At 40.0% G+C, this 22,867-nt stretch overlaps 3 protein-coding genes across 6 annotated transcripts in view; 2 read left to right on the forward strand and 1 right to left on the reverse strand.

The window, feature by feature from the left end:
- Window positions 1-10,202, forward strand: part of ECHDC1 (ethylmalonyl-CoA decarboxylase 1) — a 43,724-nt gene extending 33,522 nt beyond the window's left edge. For all 4 annotated transcript variants that reach the window (XM_018077942.2, XM_018077943.2, XM_018077945.2 and 1 more), the window contains one exon: window positions 7,030-10,202. In XM_018077942.2, the coding sequence (XP_017933431.1) occupies window positions 7,030-7,435 (406 nt within the window). In that variant the 3' untranslated portion in view covers window positions 7,436-10,202. The remainder of the gene's footprint in view (window positions 1-7,029) is intronic.
- The window catches only part of THEMIS (thymocyte selection associated), a 305,377-nt gene that overhangs the window by 251,709 nt on the left and 30,801 nt on the right, over window positions 1-22,867 (forward strand). The window lies entirely within an intron of this gene.
- Window positions 12,345-18,114, reverse strand: RNF146 (ring finger protein 146). Its single transcript, XM_008923860.3, has 2 exons — window positions 17,727-18,114; window positions 12,345-14,112 (listed from the first exon to the last, which is right to left on the reverse strand). Exon 2 carries the CDS (start codon window positions 14,109-14,111, stop codon window positions 13,053-13,055), a length of 1,059 nt encoding a protein of 352 aa, XP_008922108.1. The 5' UTR covers window position 14,112; window positions 17,727-18,114; the 3' UTR covers window positions 12,345-13,052.

Here is a 22,867-nt window from a genome sequence, read left to right on the forward strand (position 1 = left end):
GAAAATTGAAGTAAGGACTGGAAGCTGCTAATCAGCAACTTTGCTGACTGGCTAAATTATTTTAGTGTAGAACTGCATATTTCTTCTGCAGAATATTCTTCCACAGTACCTTGCTGTTCAAAATTCATTTTATTGCAAAAATGACTGGTTCATGCAGGTGTTGTTTTAAGGTGAGTTTCTGTAATAACTATGAAAGGCTTGTGCATTGGAATACTGAACAAGGCTTACACAGGACAAGTTCTCAGTACTAGAACGCAATGTTGTCATGTAATTAACTATCAGTAGTTAGGTTTCCAGGTTAGGTCTCTGCAGGCACAAACTGCAGCATTAACTTTACTGAGTACTCTTCATTTCAGGCTCTCTGTGGCTTTGTGAAAATGTCAAGGTGGTGGTTCATATTCAGGTTGTGTTCTCAAGACTATACTTAGGAATTACTTTTGTTGTTAAAAGATTCTGGAGAAGATAGAGATGAGTTTTGCAGCAACTTGCCAAGGCCTCAAGAATTTGTATGTTAATGCTAAGGAAGTTCTGTAGTTTCTTATATGTGCTTTAACATCTGTCCATCCATGGTGGGGAGAATAGGGTTTAGATGTATTAAATGGGAAAGTACATGATATCTGGTATATCTTTCTGACTCTAAGATTTGGAACTCAGATATCAGAGGTGGATTGAGTGCTAGGTACAAGTTAAACTTCGTTAGGTCCACATGTCATGCTAAAGAAAATAGGGAGAAGGCAGCAAGCCAGGAGGATTCCAAACCCCTCAGTATGTGCTACATGAACCGTACAAGAAAGAATGGAAGTTGCAGCAGTGCTTGACTGCTTATGTCATGGTCCTTGGCCAAGCTTCAGGCTAACGGCATTTGCAGTCCCAATGAATTGCTCCTTGTGGTCCAGCTTTCAGGTCTGCCACTAGCCTATGGCATGATCCCTAAGCATCCCTGCCTGAGCCAAGGAACTGAAGCTACAGAATTGTCTGGCTACATTTGCGGAAAAGGTGACATCTCTCTCTTATAGAATTGCTTTCAAATCCAGCTACCCACTTCTACCTTATCTAAACAGTTACTGCATTTCAGCCATCCACTTTAAAGCTGCCTTTTTTTTTCCTTTGTTCTTTTTACAAAGCTTAGTATATTGCCTTGAAAATATTACTCAGTTTATGTGGTACACTGAGCCAACCTAAAATAAAGGACTTCTGTTTAATCAGAAATCAGTGCTTTTGTTGTACAGATAAAGGAATGGGTAGCTTATTTTTTGCTCTGATGCTACAGATTCAACAATCACATCTCTCCCTTGCTTTGTTTTAACTTATTGTAACACTTTAGTTGACTAAAACATCCCATCTACTTCATGTGTTCAGCAGCACTTTGTGTGTAAGAGAAACACTTTATTTTTGGTGGATTTTGCCTGCATCAGCAAGAGAAGAGAGATCAGATTATATTTATTACCTGTGTAACTCTGTCTGCTGCCTGAGTCGCAGTCACTTGCTTCAAGAAGCCACCACCAGTTCTAAGATCTTCTGTGTCCTCTGAGATGCTGAGGAAGTGTAAGGAAGATGGAATGAGCCTATGAATGCAATTTGCTCGTGAAGTGATGGGACAGGGATTATAGTTTTAGTGTTGAGAAGGTGCACTTGGAAAACAGGGAAGATGTGGACAGTGGACTGACTTTCTTGCTCCCTGAAGGCCCAGCATGCATTTGAGAGCTGCAGCTGCTGCTAATTGTCCTGGTAGCACTCACCAAGCAAAGTTACAAAATCCTAAACTAGTTACTAGTTTAGTAGCTAGTGGACTAGCTTTTGTCCACTTTGCCAGCATCAAATTTTCATGCCCACCTGGCAAAGTAAGTTCCATTTGCATGATAAAACACCGTCCATGGATAATGTCATACCTGACCTCTTAACAAATTCTTGAACTTGCACTCCCCAGCAGTGTGTATTTTAAAAAGCTGTTTTGGCCATGTGTCACATAACACTGCTGTTACTTAACAAGAGTTAATTTAAGCTGATGCCATATTGATGAATGTGTTAGAAACACATACATGTTGGGCAAAGTGTATGGTGGCATTGCACATCAACTTTGCTGTTCTGTTCTTTCCTGTTTAAAGAAAGCATTTGACTTTTGATAATCTTTCTGTTACCATTTTTTTGGTGGTTTTCTTTTTTTGCAATATCTCTCTTTTCCTGTGCCTAAAATAGTTCCACGTGTGGTCTGGATGCTTGGTTGAAAGCTTTTGATATCAATACTGTATTCTTGCTGTCTTCACTGAGTAATAAGAGCCAAAATAAGTGTGTGATTGACCATAGACATTGGTCTTCCTGTGTCTGCATGTTCTGTATCTATATTTTATAAAATATCTAGTTCTACTTGAAGATTTCTTATTATTTCTATAACTCTTGTCTACAGCATGCTAAAATTATGATGTCTTTTAATTGTATCTCAAGGCCTTTGACTCTCGTTTTTGGAGAATTTTGCACTTTGTGTTGGTTCAATCATATTGTAGGTAGGTGTTACTGAAATTTATAGAAGGTAGCAGATTTGGTGAGGGAACTTACTGTGACCGGAACTCATACACTCTGTTTATTATTTATATTGATTGGTGTTTTGAGAGCAGGATGCCAAAGTATTTGGGGGGAAGATAAAAGTCATCTCCTGCAGTTCTGGCTGCCCTCTCTCAGTATAACCATAGCTGAGAACCAGGTGCTGCAGCACTGCACGATGCCAGCTGCCTCCCTCTGTGGTGTGCCAGTCTCATGCCAGCTAAAAGGAGATCGGAAGTCAGGAGCTGTGTCCTTATGTGACACTGGGAGTCAAACAGGGAATGGGAACAAAATCCAGGTTGCTGACAGCACATTAATGTTTTAGGCATTTTTTTTCTATCGTGGGTTTCAACAGCATAGTTGTAGGAGCTTTTAAAATGCCTAAAATATAGGGTGGTATTTGTCCCTCCTTAGTAAACTTGATTAGTGCCTTTGCCTTGTCAGAAGGAATATAACTCAAACCTCAAAGTCCTGGAAATGATAAGGTAAGGGCCAGCACAGGTATTAATATAATCTTAATTCTGCCCAAGGAACTGATTATACCTATTGGAACAGCTCAGTAACATGAGTGTTTATAAAAAGCAAAGGAAAGCACAGCTGTTAGGTCACAGCAAGCACTGCCTTTGGAGAAGCAAGTGTACCTTTATAAGGATGGGATTTGTTAGGTTGCCTTGTTAATGACAAGGTTTTCTTCTCGCACATTGTCAGTGATGTGATGAGATGTGGCATGACAGTTGGTAGTTTGTGGGTACAATGAGATGTCACAGAATGAAGGAATCCTCAGATCAAAGGGGGAGGATTTATAACATTTAGTGCAGCTGAGAACATTTTAAAATGTACAGGAGGAACATTTGCTGTAGCTCATTTGCTTTAGATGACTAACACAAAATTGGATGTGGCCCATGGTGGCTGTGCTTTCTCCCAAGGGGGGTTATAGTGCTTGTAACATGGAATAAAATGTTCTAAAAGAAGGTTTTAGCTGCACTTTGGTGCTTATGTTACCTTAACCTCTTTTTTCCAAATTAAGTTGTGAGAATTTTGCTACCCATCACATTTCTGGAGGATGTGCTTGTAAGGCTTTCAGTCACTTTGACATTAATTACATTGAATAAATATTTTTTCAGTACTGTCATGCAACAGATTTTCTTTATTAGGGCAACGAAGACATGTGTCCAGGAGTCTAGCGATATGACCTTCCCCTGCAATACAGGAGACACAGATTTTAATTCCTTTGACCTGGAAGACAAGAACAGATATACTGAGTCAATTCAGGGTTAATTTTGTTTTCATCTACTGTTCTGTCCCAAGCAGGGCCAATAATAGGTGAATAAGGTATAAACAGCTCAGGAATAGCACTTTGGTCTTTCCAGCTTTTTGATGTCTGCCTCTTTATGTTTAGTAATGCTTGATGTGTTTTTCTTACATAAATTCTTTTAATGGGAGATCAGATCTGTCATGTCTCAGAAGGTAGATTCAATTCCTCTCATACAGTAAAAAGGGAAATATTTATGCAAGGCTGCAGCTGGTGATGTTCAGAGGCTGATCCCAGGCTGGCTTGGCAACTGCATACACCTCTTCAGACATGAGCTCAGGTCTCCACTGCTTCCTTGGGCATGGGGACTGGAAGTGAGCGGATCATGGCTAGGCTTTGCGAACAAAGATTTGGGAAGGGCTCTACCCACATTTGCTACAAGCGCGTTGGTGGCTAAAGAGGCCAGTACAAGATAGACAAGTTTGGTTGCAAAAGGCACAGCAGAAAGACTCCTTGGATGGTATCGGTAAGACACGATTCTTTCTGCATTGTCTTTTCTCCTCGAGAGTGATCCTGCGTTCTCAAAAGAAGCAGCAGCGTTGTAGATAGTGTGTCTTCAGGCCTGTCGACTGGAGGCCAGAGTAGACCAGTTCTGTTGATCAATATGGCCAAGGTTGAGATGTTGTTTCAGGGAGTCCTTGTATCTTTTCTTCGGGGCTCCTCTCTTGCAGCAGCCAGTGGCAAGTTCACCATAAAGCAGGATCTTAGGGAGGTGGTGGTCCTTCATCCTGGAGACGTGCCCTGCCCAGCGCAGCTGTGTTCTCAGCAACATGGCCTCCAATGCTTGTGACTGCTGCTTGTTCTAGAACAGATGTATTGGTCACATAATCTGACCAGTGGATGTTTAGGATTGTACAGCGTTGATGGAAGCGTTCTAGGAGACGCAGGTGGTGGCGGTAAAAAGTGAGTGGTATACTAAGTATACTAACAGAGAGTGTGATGGGTGGTTTCTGTAAGAAATGGTGTGACTTCAGGAGAGGATTCGTAGTTGAAGAGTCTGAAAAACCACAGATACCTTTCTTAAGCCTGAAGGCAGTCCAAGACTACAGTTACACCTTCCACTGACCACCGCTTATCTCAGTATTTTCTGTGGAGCATGTTCAGAGGAACATTGTAGGGAGAGGTGAATCCCAACGAGATCCTAGAAGCTGTTGCCTTGCAGTCTGTCTGTGGATTAAGCTGTCAGTCATTTATTTTCCTCGCATTGTGTTTGGTTCCATTTTCTTATAGGGAAGGGCAACAGAACTTTTCCCACATACTAAATGTTTTCAACTCTTTTCTTATTGGTGCTGATGGATTGGCTGTGCTTCTAATGTAAAATTTGATTTTCCGTGCCAACTTCAGAGGACGTTGACCTGACTCCCCAGATGAGTCCTTACACTGCCCTCAGGATGTTCACAGAATTGCCTGTCCTTAAGGCCTGAACCCAAGTGCCTGGGACAGCCTCAGATTCAACATCTAAGCGCAGCATTGCCTCACTGACCTGCAGTGGCTGTCCCATGAGACTGCCTACAGGTTGTCTAGCATCAGATGCCCAGCTGCTTATGACCACTTCTTTTTTAATGCCTTGCATCACTCGGCACAGCTAGAATTAAACTCTTAATAATGTTTTCACTACTGTTTTCCCAGTGGGACACTGGGTGTCAGCAAATTAAAGAGTAAGCTGAGCCAGTAAAGGAGTTTTGGAATACTTGCAGAATTTTCTTTTTGGAGAGGAGAGACCCGAGCTCTCTGGGATTTGCTGGGTTAGCTGGGAAGCACTTGATAATGTTAGCTAAAAGCCTTCCCCCCCAACCCCCTCCCCACAATACTCTACTCTCTTCCTTTTGTCACACAGCCTTCCTCTGCTGTCTCTACAAAAAGGCTTTCATGCAATCTGGCTGGTCAGCTGTTGCCTTTGTGCATTGTGCTGCATCTGGGATAAAGCATAAGCTCTTCAGTTCTGATGCTGTATAGTGTGGCATGAATGCTGATGGTGCTCTGGTTAAGAAAAAAGCAACCAAGCAAACTTACAATTAACAATAACTAAGCAGATTTGAGAACAGCGAGTTCCTAGAAGTAGTTGCATTTTTAAAGGTTTTCCTTTTCTTTACCCTTTCAAAGCTATTCCTGTTGGTATTTTCACTATGGAAAACTGCATTGTTAGGAAACAGACTTGTGTGTAAATCTCAGTATTATAAGATTTGTCTTCAGAAAGCCAATTAGTGCTTGAAGTAGAAGCTAATCGACTTCACAAGTGTGATTTCCATCCTTTGTCTTACGAACATCAGCAAGCAATCACACTGCAGAACACCTCGAGAGAGAGCAAGTACTAGTCTGTTTCTGTACATCTTTTCTGTATGTTTCTATTTCTAGAGGTTTTTTCCACTAACCTAACATGTGTCAGTGTGACCACTATGTGAAGACAGAACAATCTGCTGCAGTAGAGCTCCTCCAGGGTTATAGCTTAATCAGCCCTAGGGTGAGTTCTTAAGTAAAGGAGGTGAGAAGCTGTAGAAAAGAAGCAAAGATGTGAAGTCTTTGAAAGGAAGAATGTGACTTACTTTGTAGAGGGGAGCAATTTAATTACACATTGCAAGCATAAATAGAAAGGAATTCTATTATAAATTGTGACCCATAAGATGAGCATCCATCCCAATTTCCCTTGGTGTAGTGAGCAGTTAGAAATCAAACTCACACTGATCCTCAAAAATATGGAACAAAAAAGTCCCACCTGTGCTGTAATCAAGCACCAGGTTGCAGACAGACCCCAGTGCACATCAGTATAAAGATCACAATTCATCCTCTTGAGAAATGTTTTGTACATTAGTTTGATTAGTTTTTACCCAATACCCTGTTGTTTTAGGCATGAATTAGCAAGGAGTTTTGGCACTGTGTATAAATGTCTGCAGTTCTGTTTTCAACACTTTTTAGAACTGACTACAGGTATCAGTGTGGGCACTAAGCACCTTTACTTGTAGTAGCCTATGTATCTAATTCTGAGAAGGGCCAAATGCTGCAGTTAAGGCACTATGTGATGTAAAAATGAAGATACTCCAGCTCTGGCTGTAATCGGCAGGCTGTCAAGTTGTATCAGCCTTTGGAAGCAGAGGAGAGGAGAAAATAGAAAGTTAAGTGCTGTCGAGCAAACGAATGTCAATGCATGGATTGACCTCTGTGTATTTGTTCTTCATTGGCAGGTTGATGACACCTGGAAGTGAAATTCGGTTTGTCCACAAGCACATGGGTCTGGTGCCAGGCTGGGGAGGAGCTGCCCGGCTGGTGCGGATCGTGGGCAGTGGGGCAGCCCTGCAGCTGCTGAGCGGGACTGCGCGGGTGGACCCCGAGAAAGCTTTGCGCCTGGGATTCTCAGAGCAGACCCTGTCATCTTCAGATGAAACCAGGGCCTTAGAAGAAGCCCGAGCCTGGCTGAGTCAGTACACAGAGGGTCCAGTCAGTGTGATACGGGCTATGAAAAAGGTGGTGACAGCAGGAAGAGAGCTCCCACTGGAAGATGCCCTAAGGACAGAAAAGGACATTTTCGGAACTGTATGGGGTGGGCCTGCCAATTTACAGGCATTGGTTAGAAGACCAAAACATAAATGATGGTCAGTGTATAAGAAATTGTTCTTGACCTTTTTGCAAACAAAGCTTTCACTAAAGCAGGCATTGAACTTGCATCATTTAAGGACTTGCCCATTTAAAACTGGCATTAACATTCCTGCCATTCACTTCAGACAGTCATATTTGGTGTGCAAACACAGAGAAATCCTTGGCAGATTCTTTACTGTCCTAATCACCCACTGAATGGAGATTAGTGAAATTAGTATGTAAAGGTAAATATTGTGCTGAGAATAGAACTATAATTCTTTTGGAATGAAGCTGAAGATTATTTTCTTTGGAGCTAATTTTTTCTAACTGCTATGGAAAGTAATTACTTGAGTTATAATGTTTATTTATTTGCAGAACAGGTGCATCTAAAGTTGCAAATTATGAGTTCCCCAACATGAGACCAGTGTCTTTAAGCAGCTTGGAAAGGATAATAACCAGTGAGAGGGTAGTTTTTATTTTTTCATCTCTACTCAGTTCTTCGCTATCCAAGGATACTTCAATTTTAATGGTGTTTTTACAGAAGAAGCTTTAACTTACTGAGACCTTCTAGCCCTCATTCACTGACACTGATTCAGGTTTTTAAATGCATTTAGGAGTATTCTCACTGCTCAAGGAATCAACTACCTACACATGCATCTGCACATGCCCATATCCTGGACCTGTGCAAAGCTGCTGACCTGGTTCTTTACATAGAATCTAGTTGAAATCTTGGAAGGACATGATGAATCATACTCCCAAATGGGATGTCCTTAACTGACTGGGTGTCAGAGTACTTCAGCATCCTGGTAAGACTTGTGTGTGGATATGTCTATATGTTTCTTTAGAGCATTTTTTCTGGTAGGGCATATTTGGGCTGATCAGAAGATTTGGAACTGGGTTTCCACTTCATGCTGGTGACTATTCAAGTAATTAGATAACTCATTGGGGAAGGTTTTATCTTTAGAAAATAGAAACTGACAGAGTCCCTGCTTTGGCAGATGATTCTTAAAATTAAACATCTATGAGAGCAAAACCATACAGACATATCTATGACTGAGAGTTTCATGTACTGTTGGTTAGGATACTCTTGTCTCTAAATCCAGCAGAGACGGAGATCTGAGCCCAGAACCCAAGTACTCCGTGGGAGCATGTTAACGAGGAAAGTTTGGGCTCTGTGTTTGGCCTGACTAGCTCCAGATGATGGAACAAGCTCCCCTAAGAAAGGCAATTTCGTGGATGGAAATCCATGTTACAATTTCCACAGTGTGGTACGATTCCTGAGTTTTAGACAGTGAGGTAACTACATGTTTGAGGATTTGGGGACAAATCAAAGATGAGAATTTGGCTTGGATTGCCTGTTAGGATTCTGCAGGTTTTGAGCAGATGCTGTGATCTGCTATGGATGTTTCACTATATGGTTTTCACAGCAAGGAGCCCAAAGCAATGAAGAGAAATGCTGAAGAAAGGGATGTGTTTTGAGTTGGCACCTCAGGGAAGATAAGGAACTTGCCTCCACCCTGTAGATCCTGCATCTTTGCCTTAATATCTGAAGCACTGATGGAGAATGATTTCAAATGTCTCTTCCCCAATAACAAAGTTCAATTTTTACTTTCAGGTTAGAGAAGAGACAGGAATGAGAACATGGGGAGACTGTTCTGGTTTGTGCCTCTTTCTCCCCCTGCCCCTTTTTATTCAATATCTCAGTTGTTAGTCCCCTGTGTAGCTGGATTCTTTCCTGTGCCTTAAAGGACTTCAAACCCGTTACTTCACAGGTATGAATGTTTTAATATAGTCTGGCTGCACTTGACTGTTTAGTAATGAAACTGTTCTGCTTTTCATGGAGTTCCTCAAGACTCATGAGAGACTCCAGACTGCCAGCATCACTGAACCTTCAAAGCATGCTCCAGTCCATACTCATCCAGCTTTTTGTAGCAATAGCACATCACGTTGATGTGAGTCAAAATAAATGTGCTTTAAAGGGCAACTGGTTATGTCTTTGCTAGTAGCAAGAACAGATTTGCAAATACTAATACCCTAATGACATTTTTTAAATGGGTGTGAAAATTGCTTAGAACCTGAGCAAGACTCTTGAATTTTTTTTTCTTTAGTGCATTAGGCTCATAAATGTGTATTGGGTGATACAAATTTGAAAAGGAGGAAATTGTAGCAAAAAAGCAGAATTTGGTTGCCTTCACACTTTGAACCAGATCGGTGCTGCCAGTAAGTGAAACTCAGTATGTACACCTATTGGGGATCTCTTTCCATTTTGATTTGTAGACAGTGAGCTTATTTCTCATTTCAGCAAATGCATTTCCCCAGCCACCCTCTCTGACTTGTATCAAAGGTCAACATTTCCTTCTAAGAAAACAGGACAAATATTTAACTAGTACAGAGCAAGACACACTCAGACAGAAAGGGTTATGGAAACTCATTTTGTTGATATCATAAATATACCAAACATAGGTACAGGACATTCTGAAGATCATTACAGGTCTTGATCAAGGATTTTGTGAGTACTCTAATACCATATTCTCTGGTCTATTTTCTATTTGAAAAGGTATTTTAGAGCCCTTCACGTGAAAACCAGCCCAGGTGAACTACCATGAGTGCTAGGATGAGAGCTCCAGACGGAGATGAAATGGAATCCTGTTTTCCCCCTTTGAAAGCTAAATGCTTTATTTCATAGAATACTTGCTTATCATCTTAAAGTGACAAATACCTGTAACCAGCAGCTGATAAGCATTTGTATTTTCTTTATTAAAAGACTACGAGCTTCCTCTCAGATTTTTTCCCCTTCTGAAATTGCTTAAAACCAAACAAGCTCTAAATGCACAAAATAAATTAGAAACATCAAAATTGATAGTCCCAGTCTCCTAATTAAATAGCATGCTAGCTTTTGTACTTCCTAGGGACTAGTTTACCAGCTCCCTCCTCAGCAAACTAAGTTTCCTATTACATTGTGAAGTGCCCATCTTGTTCTTTCCTCTGTGTAGTCGATCACGCTGAGGCCTTAATGGGGGTGTGGATTCTGCACCAAGCATTTAAGGGTTGGGTACTGGAGATCACCTTTAGCAATATAAATACTTCTATCTTATTTGCTGCTGATAGAAATATACTAAGCAAGTGGTCAATCTAGATAAGCAAGGAGTTCTTGCAGAATGCTTGGTTCAATATGATTTTTTTTTTTAACCATGACACAGGATTCCTGTATCTGTAGTTAGCTGTTCTCCTGGAAATGAAAACTTGCTGTAGATTACATAGTATTTAAATTTCCTTTTTCCTTCTGCTCCACTGTGCATTTCTCTGGCTGTGCTGTACAAGTTGAAAATCACTTAATGCACAGGATTACAGAAAACCACAAAATGCAATGTGGCTGTGGCTTTGCAAAAATAGACAGAGAACATGTCTCCTACTGAAGGTAATGGTTTAAATACAAGATGGGAATTACCAGTTACTACTTTTTCCTAGCTTGATCTGGGGAGTGCATTTACCACTCTGATGATTGGCTATTAATCTCTCACTAGCCATACTTTATTTTAGTACTTCACAGCTGCGGTCAGCCAGAAGCCAAAAGCAGCATCATGGGTGGGGGGCTAAACAGAGGTCTGCCTCTTTGCTTTGGTCAAAAAACTCAAGGATAATCACTGATGAAATTATTTGTAGACTGTTTGGGCTGAAAATCCTGAAATTAAGTATATAGTGAGTCAAGTTCTTGTATTTAGCTCCTTGCTTTCTTCAACACATATCCCTCACATAAAGTAAAATGTGTGCACATAGCAGAAGTGTTCTTACTGAAGGCCTTTGCAGCACAAAGTCAGATTTTGATTAGAGCCACTGTGTGCTAATTCAAAACAGAGAAATAAAACAGCTAGCAACTAACAAATAGAGAAAAAAAGATTCCATCCTGTTTCCTTCTGAAGTCCACGTTACTGGCTTATTTTCTTATGGAACTGGAAGATGATGGTAAAAATCTGTGATCAAGAGCATCTATTCCTAGCTGAGAAAGAAGGAAATCTTCCTTATTTCATCCTCGTCTCCTCTGCACTTTCCTGGCCCACTGATCTCACCTGTAGGCAGAGGAAACAAACTAGAGGGCTGGCACAACTTTGTCCAAGATTAGACACGTCAGCCATCATTACGGGAAGGAGAACATGTTAGAAGTTTAAGTCTAGCATCTTTAAAAATCATCCCTTTTAATTCCACTCAAATGGTTGTTTGTCTAAAGCAACTTTTGTTTTAAGAGCTGTAGTAGCTACCTATCAGCTACTGTCCCTTTCTGTTCAGGGACACATACACTAAGAATTGGAGTTTAATTAGCTTGATTATAAAGGTTGAATCCAGAATCAACTAATGCTGTTTCTCAGTTTGAAAAAAATGTAAAACAACTGCCACAGACAGAAAAGACAAGCTGTGCTTTTCAAGATCTGGCTTCTAACATTCTGTGATACACAGAAGTCCATTTTTAGAAATGCAGCTCCTAAATTGCTAGTACATGCACAAACTACCCCTTCTGTGCTGCCACTAGTTTTGCTATGAACAGATAAACAGCAATGCAGTCCTTAATATCCATGTCCTTTGTTACAGGGTCAACTTTGATAACTTATGCTCTTTCATTTCAATATTTCTGCTGTTAAGGTAGTGTGTGATACTTCTGCCCACCATGAACAATGAAGTGAGTTAATCAGCTCTTGAGATGAGAAATGAGTGTTGTCTGTGTGAGCAATAAGCCTGCAACTCATGATTTTTCAGTAGAAAAGATGATACTCCTACAGCATTGTGTTTGAGAAAAAGCCAGTCAGGGATGCAAGAACTTCAGGATGCCACTCAGAGCCAGTCCTCTCTTCTGGCAAAAACAGGAAGTTGTTTTATGATAATTTTCTTTCAAATTCCTCCAGTGAAGTTCAGTTAAACTGGAAACATATCAGAGATTATTACTGATAAAATGTAGTTTTATTAAATTATAAATTCTGTAACAAAAACAAGACAGATCAAGAAAGACCTCAAAAACAAAACTACAAGGACTAGATGGCAAAGCCAGTGAAAAAGCCATGGAGAGCATGTAGGATTTGCAACACAAGTTAACAGCATTTTTACATTTCCATTGAAAGAAGGTAAATGATTGCTCTTGTCTAGCAAAAACACATTTTAACTCCAAACTCACATCTATTTTCTCACATTAAATTAAGCATCCTGCTTCACACCCAACATCTTGCCTGATTCCACATTGCTTTAGTGTTCTTTTCATACATCAATCCATGCAGAAAGTAGTAAGACACTTAATGCAACAGTCAGGTAATGAAGACAATTCAAGTTGTACAGTAGATATACATTGGCTAAAGAGGGATAGAGTATCTCCAGGGGAAAATGCTACAAAATAAACACAAGACATTCTCAAGAAAACTGGGCATTGCTAAGTAGCTTTCAAACCATTAACAGGACAACCCAGTTTCCTACAGTTAAGAATCTTCCAGCTGAGACATGTTAAGAGACTTAAGTTAAAACAGGCCAAATCTGTTTCTCCCCTTCACCCCACCCTCCCACCAAACACACTGCTAGGTTTGAGTGCGATGCCAATGTGGACAGAAAATTTACAGAAAATTACAAGCGAGTTTTTTTTCGCATGGCTCTAGATTTAAACTTCAGTGACTGTGCACTGTCCATCTGGCCTCCTAGATCTTACACTTGTGTTTACCACCCCACCCCCTGCCACTGGTCTATCTGCTCCTGACTGGCTTGCACTGGTGTTCAAATGTCTCTGCTGGACAGAGGATGGGCGTTCCTGAATGTGGGCAGACACATCTTCGCTATCGCTGCTGGCATCCGATTCGGTCTCCTCAACAGAGGTGTCAGGGACTGGCACCCTACCAGAAGATGATGATTCGTGGTCTTCTTCTCCCTCTCCCCTATGACTCCTTTCAGCCATACTGTCTCCATTTATTTGCAAGTGGGCAAAAGAGTTCTCTAGAGAATTGCTTGTATCAGGTGATGGCGTTGAAGGACTCAACAGCTGACCATCCAGTGATGGCAGAGGCCTCACAGAAATGGGTGCTAGGGGCTGCACAGCCGCAGCCCCTGGAGTCAGTGTGCTGTCTGCACCATCAGCAGAGCTCTCTCTTGCCAGGTTGACAGTGTTAGTGTCACAGTCCAGCCTCAGCCCAGCCACTCCCTTCTTTGGTATATCTATTATGTCCCGTTTTATTTTTCTGCGACGTCCATGCTCATTTCTCCTATACTGTACCATATTTTCAAGATCTGCTACATATAAAAAACCAGCAATGAGCATTTCAGTGCTCTTTTTACCCTTGGCAAAGGCATCTTCCAGCTCTCTGCTGGTACGTTCATCATACTGCCACCAACCATTTCTACCTTCATAGTACCAAGCATATTCTCCATTGCCTCTGCTCGCTGCTTTGAGTTCTTCAGGTGACAATAAGGTTGGCTTGTCAAGAAAATCCTCAGGAATCTCCTGCCGGCAGAGTGCACATCGTTTCCCAAGCCAAGAAGCTCCCTTCACACACAGATAGCAGAAAACATGTTTACAAGGCAGACTTACAGGATGGACACATGTTTGCAGACAGATAGCACATTCAGGGACTGGCAGGGAAGGTGCTGCATTAGTACACGACTCATTTGTCTTCCTGTTTGTGGGAAGCATGTTGATCGAATGATCTATTTCACCACAGCCAGCCATCCTGCAGAGGATCAAAGAGATTTAAATCAGTTTATTGTGTCAACTTAAACTGGCACCTTGCATCACATTTTACCTCAGTATCCATAGAACGAGACACCTACCTCAATTTAAGGTAAGTTACCATTTATGAAGCTCAACTCAAAAAAATATTGATAGGTTTACATTCAGTTTCCTGAAGTGACAAACTAAATCAAGTACTGGGAGAATTTCTTTTGCTGATCACCAGTCTTTTATCTGTTTAATTTTCACCATGTTAACATACCAAGTTAGAAAATTTTGGAATTTCCTCTATTCATTTGCTGAAGCAGTGTTGACTAATAAACCTTCAGGCAACCAGTTATTTTGGTGCCTCCTTAGGAAATTTAAAGAAACTCTGATTCTTTCCTCAAGAGGTGACCTAGCTGCAGACATTGAACTTAAAAACAATCTCTTTTTAGACTACTGGTGATCACTAATTTGATTAAAGGATTGCCTGAACAGTACCTCAGACTAGGTATATACAGTAGAAAATATGCCTGGCAGCAGCACTCAGCTGAAGTATTCCCCCACTCTGTTTCTTAGTTCCCATCCACCATGGTACGCTATCCCTCAAACTGGGCTCAGAACCACCACAGGGCTGCAGAAAGAACCAGACTGGAAAACTGAGGTGGTCTTTTCAAAAATACCTTGGATTCCTTCTTCCTAAACATCAAGAGAACTCCCTGATATATCTGAGTGCCTCTTGAAAGGCATCACTGCAGACCAGCAGAAGCAGCAGTATATTCCAGCAGACACACAGCTGTGACTTGACTGGCTTGGGAAGTCATTGCCTTTACTTTCTCTGGCCATATCTTATTTCTGTCATAAAATATGATTTTGTAACTGTAAGAGAACGGGTAATGCAAAACTGTGTCACTTTGGCATTGTGTAGGATTTAAGTAGTTGAAAAATTCTAGCCTAAATATGCAAATGCCTTCTCAACTACATTTTTGCCATGGCAATCTTTCACAGTCTGTTTCATGGTAATTTTCCTTTTACTTATTAACAGTGAAAACCAAACACCAGATATCAAATGAGGGAGAAGAATGGGCTTTGCGGAACAGGGTCTAAAACTGTGCCTTTTTTCATTTAAATTCCTAAGGAACTTTGAGACTGATATTCAACAAAACAGCCTTTCAGTGAAAGTAGTCTTTGTTGTACAGGCAGCTAGGAACAGTTAATGCAAAACTACCACAGGCATGTGGGTCAAAAGGGACCTTTAGAGGTCATGTAGTCCAGTCTCCTGCCCCACATGGCACCAACACCAGTACTATATTAGATCAGCTGTGGCTTTGTCTAGCTGAGTTTTTTTGAAAAGGGCAAGGATGGAGATACCACGGCCTCCCTGGACAGTCTGTTCTAATGTTACACACATTTCTAGCAGAATGTGTTACCTCAAGAGAAAGTGCCTAGCTGTAAAAGCCTCCACTGCTTTAAAAATCTTATAAATACATGCTAAGATTAAAAAAAAAAACCAGCTTCAGTATCTGTATTTATCTTTACAATAATGTATTATATGCTGTTTACTTAAAAATATATTTCTGTATGCTGTCTGTTCCCTTCTATCACTACAATTTCCTCTTGAAAGATCAATGCCTCTTTAATCCTTTTTTATCAAATAATTCTCTTTAAAGCTCTACGGCTCAAATACTTTTTCCCGAAGTAGCACATAATTGTATCCACCTATGTTTCAGTTTTGTATCTGAATTTCTTTCTCTGAGATTAATGACAAATCTGCATAGTAGTTCTTAAATCAGCAAGCCAGATGCAGACACAGCATTACCTACCAGCTGGTAACTATGTTTTCACTCCACAGTACACATCTCTATGTGAGATCCATGCTAACAATGTTGTGAACAAGTTGCTTTTTGGAAGCCTCACACTTTTGAGGTTATATTTTTATAATAAACAGATTTTTTACAGCAAAACTAGGGGTTTATAATGAGAAACTTACTAGAAAAGGGGGAGAAGAAAATCTACTGAGATTTCAGAATACCCATGAACACAACCCAACCAGTATTTCACAACAGAAGAGCTGACAGAAATCCATCTATTGATTAATTTGCACTAACCATGGCTAAGGTAAAGGATCTGTATTTTCAAGTGCCCCCATAATGAGATACTACTGTAAAAAAGGCACAGCAGCAGAGATTTTTAGTTCCATTCTACAGTTTTACAAAAGGCTGCTTCTCCCTGAATATCCTTTATAAGGTTGTCCTTTTCAGATGCAAAGAAAAGATTAGAACAACCTGTAGGTAAGTAACTTCTATAAAAGTCACATATCATAATTAAGATTTTGGAGGTGATTTAAATGCAATGCAGGGGTTAAAAAGGCCATGCACTTTGACAAACAAAATTCTGATGGTGTGAGCTAAACTAAATGTAATCTAAAAGAAGAGTTAAAAGTTTTCACCTTTTCACTGAAAGCAAAAAATTATAACTCTTGAACTGTGCTCAGTCACCCATTAATTTTAGGGATCTGTGATTCCTTACTAGATCAAGACTAATGCAGGATATGAAAATGAATAAATGCCTTATCTTGAAATTCCTACATTATTTTTAATGACTCTAAGGAAAATGCTAAGTATAAAATGAATAGAGCTGGAGGAGCAAACCCTTATCTCTAAAAAAATGCTACCCAGGAACATAAAACTCTTAAAAGATAAGCACAACTGCAGTTGCATGTGCTCAGAATGCAGGACAATTAAGCACTTGAAGATTCCTATCAACTAAACTGATGCTGTCTCACTTCTTGTTTTTAAAGGAAGATCCTAATTAATCCTTTTTTGTTTACCTTTTTAAGTATTTAATCTAGGTCACAGAGTTTGTTTATAAGCTAGTATGAGAATGTACATGTACATAGATTTTTACTGAAGAAGTAATCCTTCAGAACAAAGGAAAAAACCATCTAGGACTGCTATTCTGCTACATTATGCCTGTGGAAGTACTTTCATTGCAACTACAGGGTATTAAAACAAAACTGACTACACAATATTTTTCCTGAAATTAAGAGCAGTATTTTATAACAAGGTTCAATCAAAACAGGCTTAATATCAGAACTGTTATCAAACAGGAAAGCTTTGTTCCCTTAAGACATTCCTGGCAACACAGAAAATCACATTATTGATCAGTGAGGCTAAAAATTAATTAAACACAAGGAAAAATTCTAAAAATAATTGTATTTGAAGGATCCTCAATTCAGGTATAAATAAGGGAACAATAAGCACCTGAGCTCTGCATTTTAACATAATACAGCCTAAAAAGCAACTGAGAAGGAATTAGTCCTTAATCTTGCCAGATCCAACCCACCTCTTTATTATTCTTTTGTGAGTTTTTATTTTTAGTACCAAAACATACATTTAATTTCGAAGCTATGGGGCCTTCATCAACACACAAAGTATGGAAGAGGTGATGTATAACAACTACATGAAAATACCCCAGGCCTTCTTGGACTCTAATGGAAGGAAAGGTAAGTTCACACAAAACCACCTCAAAACTGAGTATGTTTTCATTTCATTTCAGGCAAATTCTAACTGCAACTAAACAGTCCATCAAGGAGCTGACATGTATAAGTCCATTAACAAAACAACAGCTTACTTTTTCTGAACAATTTCTACTGAAGCATGCCACAAGACTAAAATGTCCTCTCTTCAGACGTCTCCAGCTAGGATGGCAGGTCCTCCTTCCCAAGGCTGGCTCATTCCTGACTTGTCCTGCCCAGTGGTACACTACAGTGTTTCAGCTTCTCTGCAAACTAATGGAAAGCAAATAATACCACCATTACAATGTTGTCCAGAGGTATAAGCAAGCACAATACAATGCCATGGTTCTGTTACAGAAAAGAAATTACTATGCCTTTATTTACTTGATGCAGGCTATTTTCAATAAGAATATCATCAGAATTCTGTTTTATTTTTCGAAATAATCAATTTTGGCCCACAGTTTTTGTTTTGATGTCTGGGTTAAGCAAATATCTTTTTTTTAAAGTATTATAAAAGGAAATTATTTTTTATTATAGTAAGTTAATTGCTTATTTCCATGCAGTGACCATGTACACAAAAGGAGAAACAAGACCAAAGTTAGGAGTATGTTATGTTTATGCAAATTTAACCTCTGATAAATGACCCCTTATATTCAGGCAATTTAAAAAGTCATAATGGCTTCCTAAAGCTGTTTATAAAACTATCGATATCATATCATTCTAAAGGACTGCCTAGACTTGTGTGTTGTCTCTTAACAGGGACTACTATCAGATGCTTAAGGAAAAAACAGCACATGCGAACAGCTGATTTCCCCTGGGTCCTCTCCATATTTCAAGGCTCAGAGCCTTGCATCCTTGTCCTCTTTTACAGAGATCACACACATTCATTTAATGAATGAACATCAGAACCGTTCAGCACTTTTTTCTTTATAAATCTACATATGTATGTCCTCAGACCAGCCTATGAACAAACTCTATGACCTAGATTTGATACTTAACAGGGTAAACAAACAACAACAAAAATTAATTAGAACCTTCATTTATTTCTTTAAAAGGTGGTGAAGGGCTCTGAGGTTCATCAGTGGAAAGGCACGGGATCTCTGAAAAAGAGGACAAGGATGCAACTCAGTCACCACACCTCTGAGGTGATATACCCCTCTTCAGGGGAGCAGATAAAGTCAGTCACATACATTTGGCACACGTCACCAACTAGAGCCATGTCGTTTCACATATATACAATAATCACTGGAAACCAGTGGGGAAGGGAGACCATCAAGATTTCACTCTTGCATTCTCACACCCTAAACAGGAACGTCTCGATCTAAAAGAACCATTTTCAGGGAATCCTCTGTAAAAAGACTGATGAGTCACAGAGTTGCATCCTCCTTCTGGACTGTAGCTTTCTGGATGATTCTTAAATTTTGAACTACAATTTCCAGTTGCTGCAAAACATTACATACAGGAATGATTTGAAGCAGACCTAAGAATGTCACATCTTCGATTTCAATTTGTTCAAGTAAAGAATCATTTCAGCATAAATACAGTGCAGATCAGATATGTAAGAGTTGAGTAAAGTCAAGAAGTGGTAAATCCCTGAAAGAACATGGAGCATTATAGTTTTCTATGCTATAGTCCTTCAGCAAATGATTGAACATTTATCACTAACAACATAAGAGTGAAGCGGTCAGATGCCTTCAGTGTAAGAAACATTACTCAAATATGTTACTTCTAAAGTAAAAATGTTATTTACTTTATAGCTGAGCTCCATGTAATGTTCTGTCCAGATAATTTTAGAAAGAGCTCCTAAGGAAAAATGCAAAAATTAACAAGCCTATCCACACCTTTTCTCCCCTCATCGTTCTAGCAGCTTTCCTTTCTTCACACATCAATCTGAAATCAAGAGCTGCAATCGCGTTAAAATGATGGCTCTACTAATCCACTGAGACAAGATACTATGTTTTCTACGATCAAAGAGACAGTTGCAACAAGCTTGATGTTGTGGGTGTGGTGTTCAGTCCTTCATCTTGGAAGCCGGCTTTCTATTACTTCGGTAGGTATCACCTGAAGCCTTTTATCTGCTACCTCTCACAATCCACTAGTAGAGGTAGCACATCATAAAACCAAATGTTGTGTGGAGATGGCAGAAAAAGGTTGGGTCAGTTCTGGGAGATTTCTCAGGAAATAAAAATGCATGCAAGGTACGTAATTATCCCTAGAAGAATCCAATTAAAGCAGAATTACAGGATTGTGGTAGAGCAACTTTCCAATTGCTGCACAGCTCTTGAAAAGAACTAGTTCACACACTGACATCACGTAACCTCTATGTTTCATGACACAGTTATTTATTTAATAAGCCAGTCTTGAAAACTCTACTAAACAGACTGACAAACACCTGTGGTTACACACATGTGCCCCTTCCTGCATGATGACTTCTCCTTTGAAGTCAAGTGGGTAAGAGCTGTGCTCTATACTTAGCAACTAATTTTCTCTTTTTTCCTGTTAACAATCTCTGCAGCAACCTGTAAGTATCTGTTCCTAAAGCCCTGCATCCTATCACCGGTTCTGGAATGTCACCTACTTTGAAACTTTAAAGATGCAACAGATGAAGGACAATGATCAGGAGAAAGAATTCAAATTGGGCAACATCCCTTCCCAAACTGAAGCTCAGCCAGCATGTAATTGCTCTCTTTGTCCCCTTGAATACAATTTTAAGATCTTGAAGTTCTGGACTTCCCACCACACCTATCTCCCAAAATGACTTCAGGTTCTCCTTAAGAACAATGTCAAGTTTTTACTAGGCCAAGATGGAATGAAACCATTTCTCATCAGTTCAGTCAACTGCACCTATCAAATTAACATGCCCAGTAAGTTATCAGGCCCAGCACAATTTTTCAACTTTTCTATTTAAAACAGCAAAAATTTAAAAAAAGAACAACAAAACCAGAAACATACATATTTAACAAGCTGGCTCCTAAATGTTGATGATGAGTTACCTACAGTCTTAAACCTCCTCTGTAAGTAAAATCTTAGCGTTTTAAAAACAAACAAGCACAAACCATTGGTAAATTCAGCTAACATGAGCTTTTAACCAAACCAAACAAAAACTATTACTTGAGTCCTACTTCGAATGACAGCTAATCACGCAAATTCAGCAATTCCATACAGATTACTCTAAAACATCTATCACAAATTCACCATTTCCTCACTTGAAAACTCAGCAACTACAGTATTACTTTGTAAGAGTAAATTCTCTTCTGTAATAAAATACTTGGATTTTTTTTCCATCAAGCTCCCTAATTTGTAACTCAATTACGGGAGGGTAGGAGGGGGAAAAAGATCTCTAGAATTCTGCCCTTCCCCCCAGGTCACCGGGAGCCAAACAGTGGGGGAAGAAAGAAGGTGGCTGGTTTATTTAACAGGAAAAATTACTCTCCTGTCTGAAGGTCTGCTACTGTCAATATAGTATCAGCTGAAGGTACTGAGTCTTATCAGGTACTTTTAAAACTGTCCCTGGCACTGGACAGCACAACAGATAAATAACCTGTTTCCCGTTCTTGCCTACTTTTCTGTATCCATTTCTTAAACTTAGAGTATCGTCAGGAATTGTTGATTGTGATAAGGCTTCAAGTTGCCTGTCATTCCTTATTCCTTATTACACATTAATAACCCCCCAACATTTATTTGTACATTTGGAACTGAATCACAAAGGAATAGTCAAATGCAGAAGAGTCAATCATTTCGGTATTAAAATGCTACATATGTATTGAAAATGAGGTTGTTCTCCTATGCTACAATCAGAGCACTAATATTGAATTTTGAGCATATTTAATATTTTTATCTATTTAACAAAGAAAAATGTTTGTTTCTTAAATAAAATCAGTGTGCAAAAAGTGAAGCAGAGACTGGTTCATCCTAAGTTATCAGTGCTTCAGAAATTGAAGTAAGTACATTTCTTCCTATACATAGACTTGATTAACATGCACAGAAGACAGGGGAAAAAAAAAATCAATTTCAACATAAAGACTTTACCAGGAGACCACTATTCAATAGGCTATAAAAATACTGCAGTTCCAGCTCTCCAAATAAACGACAATTCAATTACATCTAAATTGATGCAATATATTTTCAAGGAAACAAGAACAGAACTTTTTCTTTCACTCAGTACAGATTTTGCATTATAGCAATTTAAACAACCGGCACTCTGATACACTTGTAAAGAAACCACAGTTTTAACCACACAAAACCATAAAGAAAGTTCTTGCAAAAACAATCAATATTTAAGATTTACTCAAGATGACCAAATGAAGATTAAGATTTCATTATGCCTTCAATACCATTACGAACTGTAATTTTTAGTAGTGTGTTTTTAGAGATGCTTCAGAATCTCTTTTTGAGTAGTCCACTGTTCAGAGGCAGCAGTTAACAAAGGAAGCAAGACAGGATTTTTAGTACTACAAATCTGACAAAACCAAAACGTTTTAAAGCTCTTCTCCCTACTCCTTGAAATCTTTTAATACGTACTTGCATACGTATCGCACACACCAGTAACAAAACCTACAGTATTTCTCAGTCATAACACAGAAAAGTTGTACCAAAATTAACCCCCCCTCAGTTTTCGTTGGTTTTAAGTATTTCACCATTCCGATTGACTCGTTCCTACGAAAAACTGCCATTTAATTCATATTTTGCAACGATTTTTCAGCAGCCGCAACACGTATCAACGCCAAAAGCGGGACCCAATTTTCACGTCCCATTTTAACATTCCGAAAGGGATGCAAATCCAAACACTTGAGCGGTGACCGTCAAGCACAAAGAAACAAAAGCACTTCCATTAAGAACACTTAGTTACTTGTCTCTGGGTGCTCCGCGCTGCGCTCCCGCGACTGTCCGTGTGTCCCTGCGGCTCCGCTCAGCCGCCGCCGGCAGGGATCGAAGCCGGCCGGACACAGCGGTGGCACCCGGAGGGACGGAGCTACACTAAAGCGCTGCACATCGCTCTGGGAATTAAGAGCCGCGCCGGCTCGGCCAGGGGATTCCGCCACGCGTGACGCCGCCACGACTAATGCTCGTGACCTATTTTACTGCCCAACACAACGAAACCCCCAAGCCACAGAATCAATCAGGTTGGAAAACACCTCCGAGACCATCGCGCCCAGCCCAAGTCAGGGCGCGCAGCTCGTCCCGCAACGGCGCCGGGGCGCCGCCTCCCACAGGGACACGGCTCCGCGGGAGGGACCCAGCTAGGCAGGAAGGACCG

Source organism: Manacus vitellinus, unplaced genomic scaffold, assembly GCF_001715985.3.
Source record: "Manacus vitellinus isolate BGI_N305 unplaced genomic scaffold, ASM171598v3 scaffold_4_pilon, whole genome shotgun sequence".
Taxonomy (NCBI): Eukaryota; Metazoa; Chordata; class Aves; order Passeriformes; family Pipridae; genus Manacus; species Manacus vitellinus.